General features: G+C 36.4%; 1 protein-coding gene across 1 annotated transcript; it reads right to left on the bottom strand.

Moving 5' to 3' along the window:
* Positions 1-3,330: 3,330 nt before the first annotated feature.
* Positions 3,331-27,360, bottom strand: LOC144052670 (ATP-binding cassette sub-family G member 4-like). The gene is given in 16 exon segments (XM_077566945.1): positions 3,331-4,576; positions 6,694-6,812; positions 6,905-7,063; positions 7,765-7,865; positions 7,949-8,117; positions 8,214-8,312; positions 9,694-9,827; positions 9,930-10,044; positions 10,913-11,036; positions 13,374-13,519; positions 14,929-14,979; positions 15,060-15,192; positions 15,296-15,413; positions 17,822-18,062; positions 27,243-27,320; positions 27,322-27,360. Coding segments are annotated over 16 exon segments (2,052 nt in total). The 3' UTR covers positions 3,331-4,350.
* Positions 27,361-27,999: the final 639 nt, after the last annotated feature.

The raw sequence follows: 27,999 nt of genomic DNA on the forward strand, positions 1-27,999 counted from the left end.
TAGGACAAAAATTACTACCACACAACAAAAGTCCAGAGATATTGTTTGAGACTGATTTCATTTGTATCCATCCAGCGTTTATTTTTTAGGGAAATGATTCGGACTCTACCTTTAATATTATGTTATTGTATATATGTATTGTGGTATCAGTACTAGGTATCAGTGTCAGTGACTACTCAAGTTGAATACTTGGTATCGGTTTGAAAAAAGGTGGTAACGAACATCCCTATATATACTATTTTAAAAGCAGTTTTGGCTGATTTTTCAGTTTTAGAAAAACACCTCATTAACAAAAGAAATTAAACAAACACTGTTACAGAGTTACCGAGACAAGACAAGTCAGCCAAGAAAAGTACTGAACTTCAGCTCATTTTAGTGGGACACATCTCCCAAAATGTTCCCTGTGGCAGTGTAGAAGCAAAACTCCAGCGCCACCCTCACCTTCCCGTTGCAATGCCTCAAGGAGATGGCACTTAAATTTGTCTTCCCTTCTGTATTTATCACCACAAAAATATATAAACAAATAACTATCATGGAACAGCAACAGCAGCACAACAAGAACAAATATGTATTTTAGTCTCTTAAACTCCAGCAAAACATGAAAAAACATTTCACTCTAAAAACAGTTGGGTCACCCACAAAACGACGATACAGTATGTGATTGTTTTGTGAATTTTTCATTCGGCCCAAAAATTTAGTGATGATCTCCTTCTGAGGTTTTGAAGAAGAACTGAGAAGTTAGCCATATTTTTCCCTTTTAGTTCCTTGAGAAATATATACTTTTTAATTTAAATGGATTAATAGCAGGTTGGAAATAAAATTATTTTATTTCTTTACACAAGCAGTGTCTGTCATTCCTTCTCCTCATTTAAATTGGTGCTTGTCACATACAGTGTGTCTTACATTCCATTATGTATTAGATAGGAGCCTGACACCCGTTTATTGGAAACAGGGAATTTTTACTGCATTCAAAACATGCCTCAACAATTTGTAGCATGTCAAACACAAAAGTAGTCGGTCCACTTGACTGTGCTTAGGTTCCCTTCAGAGCTAGTAGTGGGAGCCTTTCATGCTCTAACAGTTAACCAGTCAGAACATTATTAAAGGATTTTATTAAAATTATTGTCAATAGTTAAAGGTGGATCTTTTGTCCCTGCGTCTTCCGGGCGGATCATCTTAACGATTGGTTCTCGATCTTGTCGATCAATCTGCCGTAACGACGTGTGTGCTCGTTCTTAGACGCACATGAGCTCTTTGAATGTTTGTAGCATGCAGCCGCTGAGCTTCGGATTCAGCCATTCATCGTTGTAGCTCCACCGATCTCACCGCATACTTTGAAAATGGCCGCAAGAGGACGTCCGTCTATGACGTGAGGCCGGCTGCAGACTGATGATTTTACTTGAAAAAATATCTAGTAAAGATTTGCGTTAAACTCCTTGTAAAATTTACTTAAACTTTCTGAATGTGTCAACATTTACTAGGCTTTTTCAAGTAAATATCACCCCCCATTTTTCGAGTGTAGGCGTTTTCCCCTGACGAACAGGAGAGCTGGTACGCTGATGATCATCATATTATGCTGCTTAAAGTTGTAGTGTATTGATTGCTGTTTGCGGGGAATAAAAGGCATAATAATTCTAGCAAAGCAAGTTGTGATTATTGCTGTTTGCGGGGAATAAAAGGTACAATAATTCTAGCAAAGCAAGTTGTGATTATTTCTGTTTGCGGGGAATGAAAGGTATAATCATTCTAGCACAGCGCAGGTGTTGATTACTGTTTGCGGGGGATAAAACGTACGATTATCCTAGCACAGTATAAATGTTGATTGCTGTTTGCGGGGAATAAAAAACACGGTTATTCTAGCAAAGGATATCAAGTCTCTGTGTATTCATTGTTGCCGCCGACCACTCACGATCCTGCATAAAAATATAAAGGTGAAGTAGTGTTTTCTACAAAACAACACCTTTAACATCAATTGACATATCAACCTAAATCAAAAATATATCCAGAAAATGTATCAAATGCAGAGCTAAGCTGCATAGGGATGTTAAATATCACTTCTTCTTTTTTCAGACCAATACCAGTATGAGTACTCAACTCTTGAGTAGTCACAGTTACAGATACCTAGTACTGATACTGCTAGTACTTACAATACATAAAATTTTCCCCGAAAAAATAACAATGACAGATAATTTTAAAGAACGGCCTACAGGTATTTTTCCCAATACAACATTTTTCCTTAAAATTGCATGAAATTACTGGTAATTGTCTAGATAGATAGATCGTAAATACTCATAAGGCCAGCAATCAGCCCAATACTGATACCTGGTATTGGTATTGGCCCATCCCTGCTGCCGTATCATATGAGAGCTATGTCTAATAGCTTGGTTATCTCACAGTAATTAGACGGTCAAATATATTATGAACAGCTTTCAGTATTGGGGTTTCCATCCAAACGTTTTGAATTGTTTAAGCAAATTCAGTGAACATGCACAAAATGAACATGCACGTTTCCGTTTGTTATTATTTTGTGAATATTGAGAGAAGACTGCGCCATAAGATGACATCATAAGAGAGCGTCTCTCTGCCACAAGACACTCGGCTAACTGTCAACATAAGGTTAATGTTTGTCTCTTTTGTTAATTCCAGAAATATTTCAATGTCTTTGACCCCCCCCCCACCACCTTACTTATGATTACAATATGCTTGTGTGATGTAATATGCACCATGTATCTGGTCCTGCCATTGTTTGTTCAAACCTGTTTCAATTGCCAAAATTCACATTTTTCTTTTATTAATAAGCTGAAAAATACACTCCCTCTAAGTGTAAAAACTATTTTGCAAATTTTAGACCTTATTCGAATTTCCATTCAGGTTTATTTTCACAATTATTGAAAATTCGAATGAAAATAGGTGGATGTAACTCGACTTAGTATGCTGCAGTACAGTTCGACACCACAGCAAACTACATTAAAAAAAAGAACATGAATGCAATTGTTCATTTTGAAATACCATGCTTTTATTTTACATGTCAAACCGGAAGTTGCGGGCTTAAAACAGCTTCGGAGACTCGCATCTAATCAATGGGCGGCATGATTAATTACCCCGTGTGCTTCTCTGACTGTTAATGTATTGGATATCATTATGCAAGTGGCCATAATGTTATGGCTACTTGATGTATGGCAGATCTGCAAAGTAAACATGGCAGGTTTAATCTATGGTCATGACTCATGATATGACATAATGATGTCCTTGACATATTGTGAAGTATACCACATTATTCTACTGTAGTTGTCCGTAAGTGAGTGATGATGAATTATTTGAAACATTCCATTGCATTAGTCAGATCATTGTTTATTGTATTCTCAATTATTTGATATGATTGTGCAGTCAAACTAAAAAACAACAACAACAATAACACATAAACAAAAGGCTAGTTTGAGTAAAAATAACTCTTCATGTCAAATACAATATAAAGCTGCTGTTTTTGTTGTTGATCCAAGTGCAGTCCAGATGCGTAACGTTTTCCATATTGATCATCATCAAAGTTAGCACCAAACATGATTGCATGTTATGTCCTGGTATAACTGGAGGTCGTGCAGGTAAAACAAAACAAAAATATACTCATTTATTTCTATATAAAATAGATGTTAGTGTATAAACACAATAAAGATAATAGTATAAAAATATTAAGGCTTGTATTTCGATTCAGATTCAGTGGATTTTTAGATCACTATTGTAAGTAGAGTATAAAATATGAGAACACAAAAGTATAATAATCAATTTACAACAGAGGAGGCAAATCCAGGTAAAAACCCTGCCACAGTTTGGCTTTAGCTCCAGGTGCTAGCATGCGAGCTCCCTAGCTAGATCCCTGGGCGCTCGTTTACCTGCTAGGGAGCTAGCACAAGGGGCTAAAGCCAAACTGTGGCAGGGTTTTTAAGTTAAGTCTATCTAGTGTAACAAATTATGTGATTTCTAAAATCGTTTATGCTCAAATATATATCAAAGCAGACTTCAACTATATTATGTACATTGTATTTTTCGAGTGGAGGCTCGATATGTATCCCCCTAGTGAGTAGAAACAATCACTGCACACCCATCTTAATATTAAAAATATGTTTATGTTCTGCTGAGGGTTCCTGATGTGTTTGAAAACAGAAGAATATGGCTGATAGATTGAGGTAATACAAGTTAATGATGAAACATAGCAGACACCTTGAGAAAGTATTTTAGCAGCGATGTGTGCAGCTGCCACCAACACAAAAAAAAAGCCAATGTGGGGTTATTTCATGTGGTGAGAACGATGGCCTGGTCTGGAATGGTGACAATGCAAACCTTCTGGAAGACAAGCTACCGCTCAGCCTTTATCTTATAGCGGAGAACAAGGTAGGTGGCCAGCCGCAGGATGAGAAAGAAAACCCCCAGGACGATGAAATCAATGTAGAGCTTGGCATCTTCTACGTCCAACAGCTGAAGAACCTCTTCGGGCTGTTGGAAGCGACACGCCTTGCTGGGACACTCCAGCTCTGAACGATTCATACCGTAGATGGACAGAATCACTCCTTCAAAACCATACCTGTGGGAGACACGTAAACACATTCCAATTGCAACATTTTATTAACAGTGTGGCTTTCAAAGTAGTAGAGGTCTGCTTTGTATTTCCTTTTACACACCAGGAAGTTCTTTATTATTCTTGGATGATGGTGGCCATTCATTTGTATGGTATGGGAATTGTACCCTGTCTACAGGATTGGAAGGCTCTCCAAGGGTGACATTAATGATGCACAACACATCTGTGGAATGGCCTTAACAACACTAAACCACCACAAATACTAATAAAGTGTAAATGCTTTTAAATCCAGTTTAAAAACTATCCTCTTATCACATACTTTTAATAAAGGTCATTCAAATTATTTTTACAATCATATTTTTGAAAATCATTGTACGCTCTTTTAATGATTTTCGAAGCTTTTTTTGTGTATATTTAATTATTTTGCTTTTACATCGCTGTAACTCTGTAGAGGCTTTAATGTATTTATTTTTTATACATTTTATTGTACATCTATAACAGATCTCAAATTTGCAATTAATCGTGAGTTAACTATTGAAGTCATGTGATTAATTAGGATTTAAATTGACTGAGTGACTGTGTGTGTGTGTGTGTGTGTGTGTGTGTGTGTGTGTGTGTGTGTGTGTGTGCGTGTGTGTGTATATGTATGTATATATATATATATATATATATATACATATATATATATTAAGGCTGTCACTTTAATTAAATAAACGCAAATTAGCGTTTAAAAAAATAACGCAATTGATCGCAAGTGGCAAGTTGATGCGCAATTTGGCCCATCGAGGTACCCGTAGGCGACAGAGGCGCGCCACTACAGGGTAGCACTACTAGCCCTTACAAGCATTGACAACAGCAGTCATGGACGCGAGTGCAGCACAGCCAGGAGAGCGAGGCAAACTTATTTGGACCTATATCTCCCACAGCCGTTATTTTGAAGGTTCTATTCTTTTCAATGTACATCTTTCACCTTGACGGGACCCGCGGGATTGGGCAGCTGGGCTTCCGTAGTTGCTGCTGCAACTGCCATTCATCACGGAGGCTACAAGCTAGATCACCATGGCGGAACGCAATGTCGTGGAGCGATGGCACCGACATAGTTGGAAAGCTGTCGTCGAGACGAGCCCGGGATGCCCTTAGCGAGTAATAACTATGTTAGGCTCAAAATGACGGCTCTGGGAGATCTAGTTGTCTTAAAATTTTGGTAATGCTAGTGGTTAAACGCAAGTTTATTTATAAAAAGAGCAAAGCCAGGACTATTAACAAGAACGCAGTGATTTGTACCTTTTGTAAAAAAGAAAAAAGCAGCTCCAGCCTGACTTATCATTTAAGAAAGACTCTCTCTTCAAAAACATTTTGAACAAAATTGAAGTTTAGATTATCTTTTAAAATAATGTATGGCCTAATTGGTTTGTTGATGTGCTTAAACCTTTTATTTTAAATTTCATTTATGAAGCACTTATGGAGCATTTGGTGTATTCAATTGATTAGTCATGCGCTAGAATTTTGTAATGTCCTGGAATTCAAATTCTTTATTTGGGGACCTTTATCAGATATGAGATTAAAATAGATTAATTAGATTAATTGATTAAAAATCCTGTAATTAATTAGATTAAAATTTGTAATTGCCTATATATATATATATATATATATATATATATATATATATATATATATATATATATATATATATATATATATATATATATAATTACTATTATTATTATTATTATTATTTATCTATATTATTTTTTGGGGGGGGGAAATACTATTCACAGGATTTTACAGTAGCCTGAAAATGCACAACTGTGTGGAAGCATACTGTCACATATATAAAAGTGAACACACTCGTACCACAACACTTCTAAAAGCTAAGCCATGTGTTAAATTCACCTTACATTGCCTGTTGCAACATACCTGTTTTTAATGCTTAAAGTTGTAAAAGTTGCGTGTGTGTCTGTGAGTGAGAGATCGCATGCTCGTATTTTCAGTCAATGTGAGTGCATGTTTTGGTTCAAGAGATGGATTCGTATATTATTTGTTGACAAAAAGCTAATCAAACATTTACTGAGCAGCATAGTGTCGCCCTGTTGGAAGTGTTCTTATGCCGACACTGCACACACCTGACGTATGACACATAAGAGCTCCACTGCAAGTACTTTGGAATTGTGTCAAAGTTCACAAAGAAACCAGAGAAAAGCAGCACTGGGATGGCTGTGACTGGTCCAATAAATGTGGCCACCTGTGTACAAGTACAAAAATTTATTTACACACACAAGTTGAAACAAGCAAGAAAAATAACATTTTTGTTTGCATTTTTTTTAAGTGCAGTACCTGCAGTGAGGTGGAGGCGGCGCCAACGAGCATGCCGAGGGATTGTGCGACCAGCGAAGTGCAAATGGACAGCGCTATGAAGAGCAGGTAGCGGCTGGCTTCAGGAGGCTGCTCTGTCATCCAGTACACGATGCTGCAGTACATGATGGGGCAGATCACCTGTAACAACATATTGCTGTTGTCGTAATATTGCTATAGTTTCATTTCCATCCGTATGCACTATACAGAGTACAGTATTGTTGATCTATCATCATTTGCAAGGCCTCTGCCTGTAATTGCTACTTTTATTCACATTCACACAGACTATGTGTAGTATGCAAGCTTTAGTATTGTATTCTGTTTATATATTATTTATCATATAAAGCTGTCAATCCAGTGTTGGGTTTAAAATCAGAGTCAAACTGGATTTTTTGCTGTGTGCGAGCTACTTGTTGAGTAGTGATTAATGCAAAGGGTAACCCATTTGGTACACACTCCTGAAATTACAAATGTGCTCAAATTATCTTCATATGTTAATATTAACAATGACTGATATAAATATATGTGAAAACACTGATCATGTTACTGATTTCTCAGTAATTACGAAGCAGAAAAATATTATATGCAACACTTTATTTTACTTTAAATCTTTCTCCGTGTTTACAATTTCAAATGATCGCTTATTCATAATTCCATAATTCCATGGCACCATGTTGGAGGCCCCTGTACCAACATTTGTGAGCAAATTTGTTATGTCAGAAGTGTGTATCAAACGGGTAGACCCTTCTCCTTACTCAGTACTCAGTTGCAAATAGTGATGTAGTAGTTATAGTTGATTATTTTTTAATGGAATCTGAAAGACTCAAGTACCACCAACCCACTTGGAATGGAATATCAGCCATGGTCTTGGCCAGATAATAGACTTTCAGGCTGTACCAGTAGTTCAGATGCTCCCTCAGAAATACTGACATCTCCAGAGGAACTGAAATATAACAAACGTGTATAATGAATGAAACAGTCACTAAAATGCTGAAGTTGCGGCTCTCTGCTCTTTTTCATACTCACAGGTTAATACAGTTGGCATGAGTGCTCCAAACATGAGGAAAAGCATTGAGAAGAAGAGAAATCCAGTGTTGTTAAGCACCTTGCTGGCATCATTACCAATGTTCAGATACAGCAAGCCTATCAACACACCTATAACAATGTGGGACATCAGTCTGAGGTGGGTCAAAACCTGAAATCACAGGAAGACCAGCGTGTTTCATTGTAGTGTGTGTTGCATTTCTTTCATGTTAAAATCAGCATTCGTATGGTATTTTCATGTTGCTACCTGGTCTCGACAAATAGTTATGAAGGTTCTCTTGAAGAGGATGCAGAATTGTGTTAGTGTGCTTGTGGCAAAAGTATGTCTCTCTATGTGTCCAGTATCCTGAGCAAAATAGAGACAGTTAGCTTTATAGTACATATCCAAAGTTCAGTGAAACCATCTTCATTAAAGAGGAAGTCAACCCCCCCAAAAATCCTGATAACATTTGTGCAGCCCCACTAGTCTAAATACAGTATTCTGGTTAATATTGCGTCCTAGTTTTAGTTATTTAAAAAAAGCTTAGTTTTAGTATTAGTTTTTGTTTTTTTAAATGTTGTGTATAACTTGTGTGCAATATTTAATAAATATCATGGTAAAATGAAAAAAGATGCGCCCTTCTTACCTAGTATTTATTGCCTTTCGGCTGAATTAAATGAAAAAGCAGGCAAGGTGAGCCATTGGAGCCAAAAGTCAAGCAGGCAAAATTGGCGCCTGGGAGCGACATCATCTTAAGCGTGCTTTTCTATTGGCTGCTGCTAGGTGACATCACTTTGGTGCAACACACTGTCAAATGTCCTTATTCCGGTTAATATTAAAATAAATATACTTAAATCACATTTAAAATCAACCCCAAAGGCTCATGTATTAAATTAATTACCAAAGCCGAAAACTAAGGACATTTTCAATGTAATTATAGTTAGTTTTAGTTACTTTTGGAATTTCAATTAGTTATCGTTTAAAAAAAAAAGCATTTTCGTTTTCATTTTATTTCGTTAACGAAAATGTTTTTTTGAATTTTAGTTTTAGTTATTGAGTCATTTTCAGTGATAAAAAGTTAATCATTTTGTCCATAATGAACACAAAAACTGATTAAAACCAATTTTTTCCGCTTGCTGTCGACTGAAGATGACATCACTTGTGCTGAGGAAGTAGCTAACGACCAATTATGACTCACCTGTTTTCTGGGTTTGGTTAGCAAACTGAGCCATGATTGATCGTTACCTACTTGCTCAGCACAGGTGATGTCACCAATCATATCAAATACATTCTGGTCAAATTATTAACTTTTTACTGCTAAAAATGACTCAATGAGTCAAGTATGCCTTTAACAAAAATAACCTTGCTGCGCTATAAGTTAGACCTGGCTTTAGGTCATCTAAAATCTAGTCACCAAATTGCCAGATGCGCTGGGGCATGCAATTGAATAAACCAGAACAATGTAGGCGTACCAAATTCAAACACACTAAACTAAACTTGCCCCAAAACGAAAATAAAGACATGTTCGTTTTTTTTGCCGAGTCCAGCCTACTTTCTGTCACCAAGCGAGGCGCAACGTTGTCGCACACACACATCACAAAAATGGAGACATGCCCGTTTTTATTCAAATAGGGCCCAATGTTTTTATGAAACGCAAGGCTTAAGCATTGTGTTCCTTTGTTTGGTTGAAAGTAGAATTCATTTAATTCAGAAACAGATGCACGCCAGCACTTTGTTTACTGCCCACCTTAGCGTGTTCTGTGGTACAAACCACTGAGCCATTGCAGTTCTTCTTCTCTTCTATTGCACACATTCCTCCTCGGACTGCCTCAAACAAAACGGGGTTCAAGTCTCCATACTCTCCTGATGCCACTTCAATGACTGAATCAGATCAGGTAGATGTACAGTAATGTTAATGGAAATTAGCAAATTAATAAGAAGTTTGATCATCTTAAACACTCTGTTGACTAAAAATAGACTTACTGAAGTCTGCAGGGTTATGATAGGTAGGACAGTAAAGTCCTAGTCCCTTCAAATAGGGGATGAGGTAGGGGCCTGTGCCTTTGTAGATACACTGACCCTGACCAAGAATGTAGAGCTGTGAAAGAACAGATTTGTTCAAATAATGACTTTTCTGGGTGATATTTTGGAGAATAATTCAGCAGAATGCAAACTGAAAAACTTAGTGGTTGCTTTTCAACCACTTTAAAACTTATAGAGAAGCAACGGTCACAAAAACTTCCGAAAACAATAAATTAAAATCAATGTTTACTCATAAATACAATGGAAAAATACACAAGGGTTTCATGAAGACTGGTATGAAACAAGATCTCAAATACAAACAAAAGTAATCCCGCAATCAGAAACAGGTTCACAGAATGAAGAAAGGCAGGGAGCTGAATGAATGACTCATGTAACAAAAATAACAGGGCAGGGCAAATGAAGGATCATGTATGAGCGTTGTGAAAACAAAAACAGATTTGAGTTCAAAAAAATAAAATAAAATAAAAAAAGATACCCGAGGCAACAAAAGTGGGTTAAAGCCTTAATACATTGGTGCCCAAACTACGTACGGCCCGGGGGGCATTTATAGCCTACCATCCATTTTTCAGTGTTTGGAGATGGTCAAAGAAGGGAGGTTGTAAAAAAATAGGTCCCACTATTACAAATAAATTGCTTTATATACTGTAGCATTTTTCTAGATATGCAAAAACACAAATAAATGATTTGTACGATGTTTTAGAACTAAACACAATTTCTCTTCATGACATTACGTGACCCTTGTGTCCTTCTGATTTTCTGTATGTGGCCCTCAAACAAAAAGGTTTGGACACCCCTGCCTTAATAAATGAAGAAAATCACAAAAATGACAAAACTACTAAGTTGATTATACAATGTGTATATGAAAAGTATCATGCAAATTTTGCATCCATGTTTGAGTGTGATTTTTATGGAATAACGCATACCTTGTCAAACATCTCAAAGAGTTTAGCACTTGGTTGGTGGATCGTGCAGATGATTGTCCTTCCTCCCAGTGCTAAAGAACGCATCAGAGACACGACCTGATAACACGATGCGCTGTCTAAGCCACTGCAAAGACAATCAAAGACATAAGTTCAATGAGCACAGGGAATGTGTGGTGAACACAAACAAGCGTTGTCATCATTCAACTGCGCACGAAAGGACCCTAATAACCAAACGACGTGTTACTTATTGTATTTTTAAATTGGTAATTGTAATTACTTTCATGGACAGGACATGGTTGGCCATTCTATTCTGCTGTTTGTGCATGTGTTCTTTAGTTCATTTTTAATGTCTCATTAAAAAAATAGGGTGAGTGACCCTTGATGTGACAGGCTGAAAGTCACAACATGCACTGCACCTAAAAAAATGATTAGATACTAAATGAATGCTATTTTTTCATTAGTTTACTACTTTAGAGAAACAAATTTACTTACTAACTGACGAACAGCCTAAATCAGGGACAGGCAACTGAAATAATTGTGGGTGGGGGTGGGGGAGTGTACCGTTTTTCATCAGGGGCACTTAGGACCATGCACTTTCTAACCATCAAATGTAAGACAAAAACATGTAATTTTAAATATGGACAAAATACATGCAAAAAGTGTGCCCATTTGCTCCCAAAAGCGTATAAATACGTTCTATTTTAAATATTACCATGGTCCCCAAAAAACGTATGTATACGATCTTTAGTTTTTTTTATGCTAGAGCATACAGAAGGCTTTGATGCAGTCTCTGAACTGAAGAGAACGCTTGAAGCAATTATCGTTATTACAAAAACGGCCAGCAGGTGGCAGCAGAGTACAAGAGATCAACCAGGGCCATGTTGCAAAATAGCTCTTTCCTCCACTGTTTTGTACAGATGTGTGAAAAATGATGCAACTTAGCTAGATTCGCAAAACGGAAAGGGATGGAAATATACATTTTGTTCCTGATATAAGAAGAGACTCTAATCTTTCTTTTGGTAGGTTCCATGCATTCCATGCATATCATTTATAGCAATAGAACACAATATTCTGTGGGCCTTGCAACATCAGTTAAAATCCAGTACAACAGCCGGAAGCGAAGAGGATTGCATCAGTGAAAATGCCTGCCCTCATTCCTTTTTCATACTGTGATACATTTTTCTCAATGGATGTATAAATGATGCACTATTGAACAACAAAGGGTTTGAAGCAAACGACAAAATAACCACATATACTGTATTTTTTTTCCCAGTGCAAAAGCAGTCTTACATAATAATTACTAATCAAAGGGCAGCACAAAACTTCTAAACAGTAAACCAAGACTAAGCGCAAGAACTATTTTTGTGCATATTGTTGGCGTCATGCTGAAACCTTATAACTAACAATTTGGTACATTTATTATTTAGTTATTTTTTAAATCTTTTCTGTTGGTCAGTCCACATATATGGGTGTTATTTTTACAAATTACTAACCAATCTATGTGTTGAAAATGTCTTGTTCTCTTTGATGATGTAATGTTAATGGTTGAACATGCATACATTTTTTGGGAGATACAAGGTTTTGTTCGGCCTGTCACCAAAATCAACTAACAAAGATCAACTTACTCAAAATATGATATTATTGAGGTGCTATGTTAGTCCTGCATGTCATTCCAAATCTTTAAATAATATAAGACAAGTAAACTAATCCATGTCTGCCATTTAGGGGTGAATGGTAAATGTTTTTAGTTGGAACTTTGTTTATGCAAGTCTGTATTGACACCTTGATGAACTTTTGTTTCTTCTACGCCAACTGGCAACATTGTTGGAAATAAATATCAATTTGTTGACATTTCGTCTTTAGTCTTTAGATGTCACAACATATAATTGAGGTCCACTGAAATACATCACATAAAATAAAGAAAAATTTGCAAACCCCAAAAATTCCACACAAAAATCTGATAAAGCTCTAATATATCTAACATTTACAGAGGTTGTTCCACCCCAAAAAAAAGGGTGATATATATATATATATATATATATATATATATATATATATATGCGGTCCTCGAGCACCCCTATGCAGTCTGTTTTCGATGTCTCCCACAGCCAACACAGGTGTTTCAAACAAACAGCTATTTAGCAAGCTTTGCATGAAGCCTGATAACGATCCTCACCTGTGTTGGCTATGGGAGGCAAGGAAAACAGGCTGGATGGGGTACTCGGGGACCGGGGTTGAGAACCAGTGATCGAAGGTCATCAATATGACTTAAATAGTTTTACATCTGATAGCTTGCAATATTTCAACATCTGACTTTTGTATTCTTATCTGACTTTGTGGCATTTTTTTATCTTAACAAGCACCCCTGTGAGTTATGAGACACACAATTTTTCAATCCATACCCAAGTGTTATCATCACACAGTTTAAAATACATGCAGAGTTCAGTTAACGGTATCTTACCTGGTGGGCTCATCAAAAAACATGACTGGTGGATTGTTGACCAGCTCAAGGGCAATGGCGAGTCTTTTACACTGACCACCTGATAATGAGCCGGTACGAGTATGAGCACAGTCAAGGAGCCCCAAGGCAATCAGAATCTCGTTTACCTGTCACAGAAGGATCAATATCAAGAGAGATAAAATCCATCCAATCGGAATTAAAGCACAGATCTCTTTTGCTAGCTAACTACACTGTAAAATACGTCTTTAGAATTAACAGTGAATTTCTGTACAATCGTGACAAGAAAAACAATCAAGCATTGTGGAATTTACATTAATATGTTGTAATACTAAACATTGTGGAATTTACATTAATATGTTGTAATACTAAACACAAGTGTTAGTTTGACAGTATTTTTTTTTTATCATTTTTTTTGAGAATTCATAAATTACTGTAATTTAAACACAGCTAAACTGTAGAACAAAAAACATTGTAATACAGTTAAAATTAATCATAGCAGTGTTAGAATAACATTTTATGTCAGTACCAGTAGGTTCTTTGATACATTTGGTTTATGCCAAAAGAAACATGCATTTTACAACGTCGTATTACAGATAAGAACATTTACATATACAGTAAAACCATGTAGTGTGAATATAAAGGTTAAACTAAATGTTATATGTTGTTTTAAAAATGATATACTGTGGACCTTACCAGAAAAATTCTGTAAAAAAAATAAAAATAAATACTGTGCAAATAACAACAACTTTACAGGACAACTTGTATCCTAATTGTAAGCTTTTTAAACTTGTATATTCAACAGTTCTTTACTGATAACTTAACAAGAACACGGTGTCATGGCTCAGTGGTAGAATGGTTGTCTTGCAACCCTGAGCTTGTTGGTTCAATCGCAAGAAAACTCCTGATGCTGTGTAATCATCAGTAAGTGAATGATTAGTCAAAATGCAAAGCACCTTGTACGGTGGGAAAGCGCTATACAAATGAAGTACCAAGAACATGCTGCTTTTATACTATTTTAAATGCACATTTTGTTTATTGTACATTGAATCCCAGTAAAATGAAGCATTTACTATTTATTGCACATGAAATAAAATATTGTTCTATAAAGAACTATAAAGTTCTGTTTGCACTGTATTTTTTAAATATTTTTTACAGAATTTCTCTGGCAACCACAGCTGCCAGATTTTTTCCATAAAAACAACATAATTTTTTTTACAATGTGCTTCCAGCCACAAACAAACAATTGCCAATTGGTGGTTTAGGATAGCACTTGGCAGTCTTTGACAAATGAGTGCTTAGTTTATGCCATGAGTGGCCCAATGTCCTTTGATAATGATGATGATAACGTATGTAGCGTATTTAATCATTTCAAGCTGAACATAACCACAAACAAAACAAAGAAAAATAGCATGTTGGTTGCCAGTAACTTAATTTTGGGTTGTCTCTGTACCTATATGTAGCTGTGTCAGATAATCCAAAGATGAATTAGCATATCCACATTGAGTGTGGCGTAAACTGTGAGAAATTGATAAACTGCCCCTTGTGTCTATTTTACCAGTTCTTTCTTCACATCCATAGACTCATTCAGCTTCAAGTTGGCTGACACCTGTAACATAACATAATGCAAACAGTGAGTATGAAAAAAGAGCACACATGTAAATGTTTGAATATCATCACTTTCGTTACCATCATGGCTTCCCGTGCAGTGAGATGTGGTAGCAGCATGTCTTTCTGCATGATATAACATGACATTTTCCGAAATGACCTCAGGTCCCTGGGTCTCCCGTTTACAAGGATCTGACCCTTCATTCCTGTTTCCCTAATCACAAGAAAAGACACATTCGTCATCGACAGTACAGCAATAAAGGTACCGCAGGGGGGAAGGGATTCATATTGTAGCTTTAGAGGAGGTGTTAGCTCACCTGTATCCCGCCAAAATGTTCATTAAGGTAGACTTTCCAGCACCTGAGGGACCCATGATTCCTACAAGCTCCCGACTGCAGAATTTCCCAGAGAGGCATTTCAATAAGGGTTTGAATCCTAGTAATAATACAAGATAAGATAAACATTTATCCTTTATGGATTTATATGCAGGAACAGTAAATTATAAACTTGCTACAAGTAGTCAAGCTTTGAATCAAATGTGTTTATGGATAGCCTCTTGAGAGGAGCAGCCATCTCATTATGTTTCATAAAACCTGTACAGTCATGACAAGAGACACATAGAAACTCTCAAATAGCCATTTGCCTAAAATCAAACCCTCTGAATCATTGCAATGTATATTCAAAATGATTCCACTGGCTGGGTGGCAAAGCTATAGGTGGATAAGGAAATGAATGATCAGTGGCCACTCCATGGCACAGATATGCTTCCACCATGTCAAGACTCTAGTGTGCACCTTCATTTAAACGGGATAAAAGGAGTTACTTTGATTAGCCAATATTGATCGGCTGTGACCACGCCCGCAGTGACGCAGAGAGACGTCCCTCAACCAGATATGCCAGCCTGCGCTCATCTAAGAAATGATCAACATCCGGTCTCAACCAACTCTGCACCAGATTTACACAAGTCATTAAAATAGAACCCTAAGTTTTCAGTAAAGGCAGAAGTGCATGTTTAAAAAGACCAAAAGGTCTGCTAGTTCGGCCATTTTGGGTTTAATACATACAGCAGTAATTGGTTAAAAACGCACACCTTAAGACAACTCTGTCGAGCCTGTTGGAGATTACACTGCGTGGCTGAAGGTGTGTGGCTTTTGTTAAACTACTGTGTGTCTGCATAATCAGTTATGGGTAATCATAGCTGGGAGACTATTCTTTTCTGACTGATTAAAGTATGAAGAATGACAAAACCTACTTATTTTTATTATATATTTATATATATATATATATAGAGAGAGAGAGAGAGAGAAAGTCCATCCATCCATTTTCTTGACCGCTTTTCCTCACAAGGGTCACGGGGGGTGCTGGAGCCTATCCCAGCTGGCTTCGGGCAGTAGGCGGGGTACACCCTGAACTGGTTGCCAGCCAATCGCAGGGCACACAGAGACAAACAACCATACTCACAATGACACCTATGGACAATTTGGAGTGTTCAATTAACCTGCCATGCATGTCTTTGGAATGTGGGAGGAAACCGGAGTACCCGGTGAAAACCCACGCAAGCACGGGGAGAACATGCAAACTCCACCCAGGAAGGCCGAAGCCTGGACTCGATCTCACGTCCTCTGCACTGGGAGGCGGACGTGCTAACCAGTCAGCCACCGTGCTGCCCCGAGAGAGAGAAAGTTAACTAATTAATTAAACGCAAACAATTATCGCATTAATCACGTGTTAACGCAGATTAATCACACTATTAATTTTGACCGCAGATGATAATTTAGCTTGACAGTGGATGGTTATGTTAAAGATAGCACAGGTTGTGTTTGAGCAAAAAACTTAAGTACATGCATTAAAGTAAAGCATTTAATAAATATTTGCGTATGACATTCAGAATATTTGTTCATGTCAAACTACTGGGGTCGTTTGTTTTTTTGTCATTTAAAATTATGCAAGTAATTAACTGATTAGAAAAAGAGGAGGATGGGAGCGTGCAGTGGATCAAAAAATGTCGAAGATGTCCTCATAACATTAGATGTCAAAAGAGTTAACACATAACAGGTGCTCTTCAAAATTTGGCGGGCAAAAAATGTTGATTAAAAAACCTTTTTAATTAAACGATTAATCATGATGATTCTAAGATGTGATTAATCTGATTAAAAATGTAATCGTTTGACAGCTTTAATATACATATACACATACATATACATATATATACATGCGCGCGCACACACAATAAATATATATACTTTTTTTTTATACACCCTCATTTCTTGACTTTCTGAGTTTGTGAGTTTCTTTGTAGGTGTATTTCATAAATAAAACATGTTGAATCAAGTGCAGTGAAACCTTCGCCTCAGGCTGATCAACTCATTAAATAATAAAAAAATATTTTGAACTTTAATTGCTTGCTGTAGGGTGATCAGGTTATATCTCCCATTCTCCCATATTCCACTGGCCAGTGAGTCAATGACAACACTGAAATGAAATTAAAGGCTTAATGTGCCCTACGTTGGACTTTATTTGAAAACCAGGTGCCGGGGAATTAGTTTTCGAGTCATTGTGTTTTGAAGTTGATTTACTGTCAACTAGTTTGTGGTCTGTAGAACATTAATGTCAGCTAAGTCATTTCAGACAACTGCTACTTAAAAAAATACAATTGAAAAAAGATTAATGTGGGTGGGAAAATAATTTTAAAATGAATGTAAAGATCAGATTTTTGAATAACAATTAAGCTCATTGTTTTTTAAATGCCTATTCCTAATATCCGTCTCAAAAAATACATGAGAACAGCCAAATTGATGACTTCACAAAGTGTTTGTATGAAAGATGAGTTTAATGTGCATTACCTCTCCTCCTACAGCATGATCCCTCACGAATGGTGTAAGAGATGTCAATAAACTCAAGATCCACAGGTGAGCGTTTGGGCAGATGGGTGAAGCGCTGCGCTTCTGCGATCTGGTTCTCAACCTTTTTTAGCTTCAACATGGAAGCTTCCTGTTGCTGAGTTCCTCCATTACAAATGACATTGTCCTCCATGGAAATACTCACAGAGTCAGATTCCATAGCTTTGTTATCCATACTCGCCCTCTGTGAGCGTGAGATAAAAAAGAAAGCGATGAAAGAGAGGTGATTTGTAATTATTTGACATTATACATTATAAACTGTGTTTTCTAGAGGTACACGAGTCAGATTATCAAGTGAACAAACATTCCAAAATTAAATTGATTATGCAGTTGTGCTTGGGGTAGGATAGTTTTGGAATCCAATTCCGGCATCCTCCTGATCAATGGCAGAGACACGTAGTGTCTTCTTCACAGTGAGTACTTAAGTGTATTTTTTTTGCATTTTACAAATTTCTTCTTAACAGAGACCACTTTCTGTGAACACATATGGGTCTTTCTTAAACACTATTAACATGCAACATGTCACTCAGGTCCATAGTCAATTGTTTTATTTTATAAACTGTGACAATTTTTTTGTGTAACATTGCAAAAGTAAATAAATAAAATTATTTAAATATTAAAACCAATTAAATCCATATTAATATTCATCAGAAATTGTGTGCCTCAAAAAGTAAAATATGTTTTAAAATGTTACATATGCAAAACTGAGTCAGTTGCTGGACAGATAATAAATTTCTGTTTTACACAAAAGTAAGTCTAGAGTCTTCTTTGCCTGAAGACTTCCATACATTTCCCCGCCACTCTTATGAGGCGCTCCCCCCTAGTGGCCTGCCAAGTAATTGCTCAATAAGTAATGAACAATGGAGCCGTTATAGTGTATATTAAATACAAATATTGCAATACTTGCGTAGGAGTATCGATAATCTATCACGAGACAAAGTATCACAATTTATCGTGATATCGATATATCGTCACACTCCTAATGTTTAATGTTTTGAACTAATAAATGTGTGTAAAATTAACATTTTTTTATTTTTTATTTTAAACTACTTAGTCATGAATTGTGTACAGGTCAGTAACTGACATTTGCCTTATTGCCGCCAAGTGGCAGAAAGCTCTATTGTAACTGAGAAACTCATTGACAATTGTAACAGCTCCAATGCATTGAATTCATAACATATGCTCTGAAATTATTTTATGCAGCCCACGAATCGGCGTTCGCAGCCCAAGATCGGCATGCGAACGGTATGGCTGCATGGTTAAGAACCACTTATTTAGACATTTCAGGTATGAACTTGCCACCCCTATATGAGTCATGGTTTCACCCTTGCCACCCCAATGAAAAACTTCTGGCTACGCCCCTGCTCCTGATAAGACTCTAAAGAGCAGAAATATGTACTCAAACTCTTGATCGCAAAGCTAACATCAAAATGGAGATATAATCTACTTGTTTTATACTGTATAAGCAGTTCCCAAGCAGTTCCCTGAGGTGGTACAGTAATTTGTCCTCTTTGAGGCAGAGGTCTCATCTAATCTTTCATGGGGGTTCTTAATCCTTTCAGGGATTAAAATCAACTTTCTTTTCCAGCCTTGATCTGTTGGAAGCAGGAGGGGCTGCAGTTACCTCCTTGGGAAAATCTGCAGACTCATGTGTGATACCAAGCTAAACTAATGTATGGGAAATTAATATTCCTTCACTTGCCCTCCACTTCACACTTAGACGACCTAATTTGACTGACAGCATGGAGTGGGAGGTCTGAACTCTCTCTTTTAGGTAACAAAGGGTTTTGATAAAGAGAAGGCAGGGAACAGGAGAGACACATTTCATGCCAACATATCACGAGTCAACCAGGAGAGTCCTCTGGACGAGAGGCACGGTCCACGGAAAGAACTCAATGGCCCAGGATCACGCCACCTCAGGTGCACTGTTACGCTTCATTCTCATTTGAGAGTTTGTCACATCAAGAATACACATGTGGAATTGATAGTACCCGCTGTTAGTGAAAGGAAAAAAAACCATAGTGGTCACAAAAAAAACTCAAATCTGCCAAAAGTAATCACCTATATTAAGGGTGTCAAAATTAGTGTGTTAATTTTGAGTTAATTCAAAGTTCCTCCCAAATTATTAACAACGATGAATGACGGCCCCTTACTTGGAAAGCCTGTACTAAGTTATAATTGAGCAGTAATTAATTTAAAAATAATGCATATGTTTGTGGAGACTGGGGTCAAGTTGTATTTTACAATTTTAAAAACGTGCAGAATTTTACAAGTTACTTCATGTTAAAGTTTAGATAGCTCTTAATATGAAAAGAAAAATGCACTGAGCTGTCACCAATATCTTACAAATGCAATTATGCCATCTAGTGGCAGAAATTACATCAACACAAATCAATATCACACCAATATTTTTTCAGTACAGTACATCTTTTTAATTTTAACTCAATTTTATGAATTATTATGAAATTACTGTTTCAATTACTAAAATATGCAGCCATATTTCTTAGTTGAATATTTTTTCCACTTTTATGTAACAGCAGTATGAAACTTAGAAAAAATATTTTATTGTACACTTAGGACAGACATAAAATGTGCGATTAATCGTGAGTTAACTATTGAAGTCATGTGATTAATTATTATTATTATGTTTAAATGTAATCGCCAGGACCAGAGCAAACAATTTTTTTTCAAGATTTGTCTCACGAGATTAGAAATAAAATGATAAACAAGTACGATAAGACCATCACCAAGCAGAATCTGAATTGAATTCTGTACTGAGTATAATCAAATCTCAACACTGTCAAGGAATTCTCGAGAGACATGCTGCCCAGTGTTAGAAAGCCTGGTCTCGGTGGCAGATCATGAGTCTTGCAACAGGATAATGACCCGAAACACAAAGCTAAAAACACCCAAGAATAGCTAAGAGCAAAATATTCAACTATTCTGAAGAGGCCTGAGTCCTGATATACAGTAAATCCTATTGAACTAGTGTAAGAAGCTGAAGCATGCCATGTGGAGAAAGCACCCTTCAAACCTGAGGCAACTGGTAAGTAAAGGGTACCGTCACCCCCCACCCCACCCCACCCCCGCCCCCCCCCCCACACACACACACACACACAGATCCCCCGATGCTTAGTTTCTTGATTTTTTTGTTTGTTTAGTTGAAACACAATTAAAAAGAAATGTCTGGTTTTTATTCGTTAATTTGCATGTTTAAAAAAAAATATATATTATTAATTTTGTCCGTTTCAAGATATTTTTGTGACAACTGTGGGGTTTTCTTTCAATAAAAGATGGATACAACAAGAACAATTTTGTCCACGTGCTTAACTGGATTAGCAATTAAAAACAAATACCCCAACGTGGCTTATTTGATACTAATGAATTGTTGTTACAAAAGTAGGGATGGACAAGTACCGATACTAAGTATTTCATGGTATCGGTACTCGCGACGGTTATCGATACTGTGATGATGTTATGTTACTATGTTTACTAGGGGTGTTAGAAAAAATCGACTTGGCAATATATCGCGATATTACAGCGCGCAATTCTCAAATCGATTCGATATGCGGCCGAATTGATTTTTATACATCAATTTTTTATGGGAATATTCAACAAAACGTCTTACTTAAGGTTAGGATTCACACATTAAGCATGGAAGAATGTTATGTTAATGGACCATTAAGCCTTAATATTTAATTTCAGTGCTGTTCAAACATGAAACAGACTGCAACCTGTCTGTTTGTTAAATGCAGTGGCTCAGTTATAAGCCTAAATTTTCAGATACATAAATACATTTTCATACAAATCTTAAAATGTACATGTACAAGTTTATTGATTAGTATTTTCAATTTTTTTGTTTAAAAAAAATCGCAATAATCAATTTATAGATTCGTATCGGGATTAATCATTATTGAATCGAATCGTGACACGAATCGAATTGCCAGGTACTAGGCAATTCACACCCCTAATGTTTACTAGCTTGGAACAAATGACTATCGTAGTGGCAAGCTAATGAAGTCATTTCATGAATATGACTCTAACTCCAGAGTGAAAAACAAGCACAAAGACGAAATCCCCCATTATTAAACAGTCAAATGCACTTAATAGTTTTGAAGAAGGTGCATTTTAAAACTAAGCTGTGTGTTCGTGCAGTTGGAGTGGACGCTAACTATCTGGCTCGTTAATGTGATTTGAAACACGCAATTCGACACCTCTGTTACAATCTTTGTTAGAGTGTACGTTTACTCGTAAAATGTATGAACATTTATCTACTAATTACAACATTTATCTACTAACCTTGCAAAAAATTATCACTGCAAATCCGTGAATACTTTGTGGGCTGCCAGTCCTTTCTGTTGATTGCTGCTATCAATCCACGTCTTTTGTTTTCATTAGTAGGTATGAGATAAAAAACAACATTTAGTTTACTCCTTTGTCTGTCTGTACAACCGACCACAAAGCAAGATATGACCATTTTATAAGATAATCGATTAGATAAAGGACTTTACGCTGTACGACATTCAATGGTTACAATACAGGCATACCCCGAGGAGGCGTTCCCATGAGGGCTGTGACGTCACGTGCAAAAGGTCAATACAGAGCAGCCTTTTGAATTAAAAGCATGGATTTCAAAACAAGATATAATTAAACATCACACACTAAACAGCTTGAGGAATTCTTAACATGGTAGATATTACTAAATAACTTGAAGCCCTTTTGTATAGAATTGAATTATTTGCACTTCGCTCTATTTCTTAAAAATAAGTTGTACAACCACATATTTTGATTGGGACTTTTTTTTCCTGGCCACTGAATTATTTGTTTCATCTTATTTATGGAATTTTTTTTTTAAATTCATTTTATTGTGTGTTCTATGCAAAATGACTTTTATGAGCAAATTAAAAATATATAATTGTCATGAATTTCATTAAATTTTAAGGAAATTTGCTAGAGTTGGGATAGATATATTATTTTAAAAAAATTGGCATTGTTTTTGGGGGAAATTTTATGCATCATAAGTACTAATGGTATCGGCACTTGGTCATCCCTAGACAAAAGTAATAATGATACAATGTTTTTATGGACTGAATAAAAACATTCTTCATTTACAGACATCTGGCTAATGCTCTCTCATGAAGGAGACTATCATTAGGCTGAAAATGTTGCCAACATGTTTGATCAAACAATGTAATGGAACTTTTTAACCTGTTCATTCCAAGTTCTTTAAACCCAAACTTGTAGACAAGAATCATATTTATCACAAAGTGAAGAATATACGTGGAAAAAATAAAATAAAAAATAAAAAAAGCATTACAGGCTACTCTAAAGGCACGTTTTAAACACATTCTAAAAGAGTAATTAGACAACTTGTTACTTCATCACTGGATTACAGAGAACATTTTACATGGATAATTCACATAAAAATGTGTATTAAAAAAAAGGTTGCATATCCCTACAATGGAATGTGAAACTGAATTAAAGCTGACCTAACATGAACTATGCCAGTTTTTTCTTGTACAGTGAAGTGAAAACGCTGCACTCAATGGCTCCTTTAATCTTTAAGTAGGCAAACTACATCTGCTATCCAGGAACAAGAAGTCCTTCTATCCAGACAGTGAGAGGAAGGAGGGTACAACCTGAAAAAATATTTGCAATCTTATTCACAGTCCCTGTGGAATTATCAGTGCAACCAGGATCCAAAGGCGTAATCTCACAAAACCATCTTGGCAAGATAAATGATTGTGGTTGCATTAAAGGCACCAAGAAGTATTCTTGCTACTTTTTCCGCTAGCAGGCAGTAACGGGATGACGTTTTACTCTCCATGAGAAATGAGATGCATTTTTGTGCACATTCGAGAGGTAACATCGTCTGTCTTATTTCAATGTATTAGTCAACTTCATGTAGCGGGGATGATGCAGACAAAAGTGGGCCAAATGTTTTCTCTGCAGTTTGAGGGGAATGGTCTGCTTTTCTTTCCCTGCGCTGTAAAATCAAAGCGCAGGAAGCGACACATTGTATTGTGTGAGACACAAACTATGGTTTTGTTTTGACTCTGAACTGATGGGGAAGTTCATATGTAGGCACATTTGTAATTACTTTTTCGTTTATGCATGTCAGTTAACGCATTTATGGTCAAACTGGTATTACAATACTGACACAGTGTCCTGGTGGTTAACACATTTGCATCATAGTGCTGATAAATGCAATATTAAATGAATGGATGGATGTTTTGGCAATGACTAGTGGTTGTTGTTTTTCAATGGCTTTATGTTGGGATTTCTTGGGAAAGAAAGAGCAATGACCATGACTGAGAACTTGCCAGGCCTGATTACTGACAGATTTATGGAATCAAGAAATCATTTAAATAGCACCTGTCAAACAAAGTAAGCTACTAGATCTAAAAAATAAACTCAAAATGAATTCAGGAAAAAAAATTCTAATGTCAATCACTATCATAACCTTTAAGGAACATTCTGGATATTTTGTCAAAAACATTTAGATTTTCAGGAAATTTGCATCTCAGGCAAGACAACAAACACACGCCACCAGAAAGACTCCAAAAAAAATTATTTATTTTCTTCACATTTTTATTACATTTTCTTAGTTTTGTTTTACAAAATACCGACCGTTTTTTTTTCTTCTTCGTAGTTTTGATTTAGTCAATTTTGGCACTTAATTGCTCAATATGCAACGATGTAGTGATCATTTACAGAATGACACAAGAAATATGAGGTTACACGCTCATTTAGCTAAACTGAATTGATTAGGAAAATGAGTAAAATGCAATATAATATAATTTTGAGAACATTTATTGCTGCAGATCTCAAAATCAGAACTGGCCACTTTGTTTTGCAAACAAACAAATTACTGATATTGAAAATATTTACTATACAGTATATTAATATACTTTTCATCTTAGTGGCCCCTTTTCTTGGCTGACACATACGATAACTTATTAATCCATTTTCGGATTTCGGACTGTAATGTGTGTGTGGCTGTGGATTCAATTTTCTCTCTTGACACTTATTAATTTGCTGTTCATGGTTGGTTATTCTTTGCTGTATCGAATGCGGTTCTAGTGAGACTTGTGTGAAAATTGTAATCATTTATTCAAGCGTTTTGTGACTACATTTAGCATGGCTTAGCCTTAGCATTTCTTCTCCTGTTAAATTAAATACTACTTGGCTGCTGGCTGTTGTTTAGGCAGCCATAACCGCAGAGCTACGTATCTCCTGTTGTACACAGAGGAACGCTGCAATGACTTAACGTTATCGGATTGGTTATTTGGCAGAGTCCAAATATTTCATCAGCCACACACATGTCACTCAAGCGCACCTGGGTTATGAAAGTTTTGGCGTGGCCAACTCAAAGCCAGGACTTAAATCCAATTGTGATGCTGTCTGTGGTATGACCTTAAACATGTAATCCTCGAAAACCCTCCAATATGACTCACTGAGTTAAAAACAATGCTATGAAGAAACGTGGGCCAAAGGTCCTCCACGGTGATACATAAGAATCATAATCAGTTATCGCAAATGCTTGATTTTATGTATTGCTTTCAAGGCTAGTACAACAACATTTGGTTCTGGGGCAATTCGTTTTCATGGACGTTCAGATTGGTTTGGAGTAGAGATACAGTAGATAGGTTTGAACTTTGAGTACAAAGTTGCGCTCAACATTTTTGATACTTTAAGATTACTATCAGAGGTGGGTAGAGTAGCCAAAAATTGTACTCAAGTAAGAGTAGCGTTACTTCAAAATAATATTACGTAAAAAGTAGTCAACAAAAAAAATCACTCAAGTAAAAAAGTATTCGCTGAAAAGAATACTCAAGTATTAAGTATTAAGCTTGAACATGAAGTCTGATTGATTTTTAAAAACAATGTCATCGGACAAATATATAAAATTATGTGAAAATTCTGGCATTTTCAAATGATAAAATAAAAAAATATATAACTTTTTGAGCTCGAACAACAGTGCAAGCAGACACGTTCGCCCAAGCATGCACAATCCATTCACAAATTGTGGCGTAACTCGCTCGGCGCTGCCTCTCAACCAGGCAGTTTCTTAAAGCATCAAGACGTCATCTTTCAGTTGACTCTTTTGGGTTCTCATCATGCCTGCTAGCTAGTCTTCAACCAGGGCCCCATTTCCTGTATATAAGCAATGTGTCCGCGGAAATGCTCCCATACAGTTAGTCAAGTGGAGCGCTTACGTGAAAATACGGTAGATCTAATGTATGAATGGGGCGGCGGGTAACGACTCTAGTGTAGCCCAATGTAGCGGAGTAAGAGTAGCGTTACTTCTTCACACATCTACTCAAGTAAAAGTCGAAAGTATTGTGTGGTAAAAATACTCTTAGAAGTAAATTTTTTTAAAAAGTAACTCAAGTAAATGTAACCGAGTAAATGTAACTCATTACTACCCATCTCTGATTACTATGCTAACAAATAGTATTAAACAGTTAATAGTATGTGTGCGAAGTAATTGTGCTCTTACATAACATGAGAAGGCTGAAACTAAGTACTGTAGGGAGCAGACCAAGCAAAGTAGGTTAACAGTGCAGGTCTCCCATGACTTTGTAAGCTCAATTGCTGAGGAGGCTTAAATGGGGAAAAAAAGAAAAAAAAGAAAAATGTTTCAATCAAGCGACAGTGGCTGCATAAACCTTCAAAAGGGCCCTTGAGTTTAGGAGCAGTTTTACTCATACAAACAGTGAAATTAACAAAAATCTTATCACCGAGAATATGAAGTGAATACCAACAAAATAATTGTGAAAATGTTGCTTAAGTACACTATGGACAATAATTTTAAATCCTAATTGAGTTTTTGGGGGTACTGCACCATAAATTTAAACACACTGAAAGTACCGATCAAATAACATACGAAATTAAAGTCATGTATTGGCAGCTCAGATTGATTCACTTATTAAAAATCTAAAACAGATACATTTTTATGTTCCTAGTGACAACAAATTGTTTGACTTCTTAAGACATCATATATTTTTGATGGTTATTTATTGATGGTTATTTATTGTTGGTTATTTATTGTTCAGTTAGTTGTTAAAAAAGAAAAGAAAAGTTTGACATAACCATTGCTCATGTCATTTCCTGTGGATTACTTTCTCTGTGGATTCAGTCAAATACTTTTAAATTATGACAGGACTGAAACATATTAGAAATGCATCTATCAAGAAAAAATAGAAGTAAAACAATTTAAGTGGGTTGAGTGAGAAGGCAGCTTATATGAATAAGTATGTGCTTCACGATGACACATTTTTTTACATTTAAACAAACAGCGTTCACTGCAACAACAAAAATCTGCTTCAAACACATTTGAAAATGAAAAATGTGATCTTACGATATTTGTTGTCAAGTATGAAGTCTGTTTGTGAGAGCCCCGGCTTGAGGGTTCAGTATCCAGCTGAGAGTGTTCTACAACCATCTCTGCTCGCTGGGCTCCAGCTGACAGGGCGCATCAGTACAGGAGGGGCGGGGGCGGGGGGTCGACTCAGAGTTGACTTGGTAGGTGGATAGACGGATGGAGGAGGGGCTGTTCTGACATACCTGAGTCACATGAGGGATTAAACAACACCTCTTGGAAATGTCACTTTATGCCAGTCTTATTTTTATCATTGATGTCCGATTGTGGCAAATTTACATAATGTGTTTTTTTCTTCTTTAGGTTAACTGTATTATGGTGACAACTATAAATAAAGGTGCAATACAATGTTAACTTTATGGGGAAGTGCCGATAAGAAGGGAAAAAATGAATGGAGCGGTGTATGACCTTTCAAGATTTCACAGTCTAATGAGGATTTTGAATGTAGAGCCGCATGTACAGCTGTCTAATTAATATGATCAAAACTGTTGATTTTTAGAGAAACTATAAATTTGTCTAAATTTGTCCTGAAAGAGAACTTTGACTAAGGCCTATTACAATCTTTCCTTTTGAATATTTATTCAACTGTAGAGCGGAGCCTTTATTTGTACATGCATAATGAAAAAATGGTCTGATTATAATGTTGTCTATTACAACATTATATTTAAAACAAAGTCAAAGGACTGATAGAGAAAATGCGAAGAAGCATGAACAATCCCGAAAGGTTTGATGGAGG

Source organism: Vanacampus margaritifer, chromosome 5 (assembly GCF_051991255.1).
Source record: "Vanacampus margaritifer isolate UIUO_Vmar chromosome 5, RoL_Vmar_1.0, whole genome shotgun sequence".
Classification (NCBI taxonomy): Eukaryota; Metazoa; Chordata; class Actinopteri; order Syngnathiformes; family Syngnathidae; genus Vanacampus; species Vanacampus margaritifer.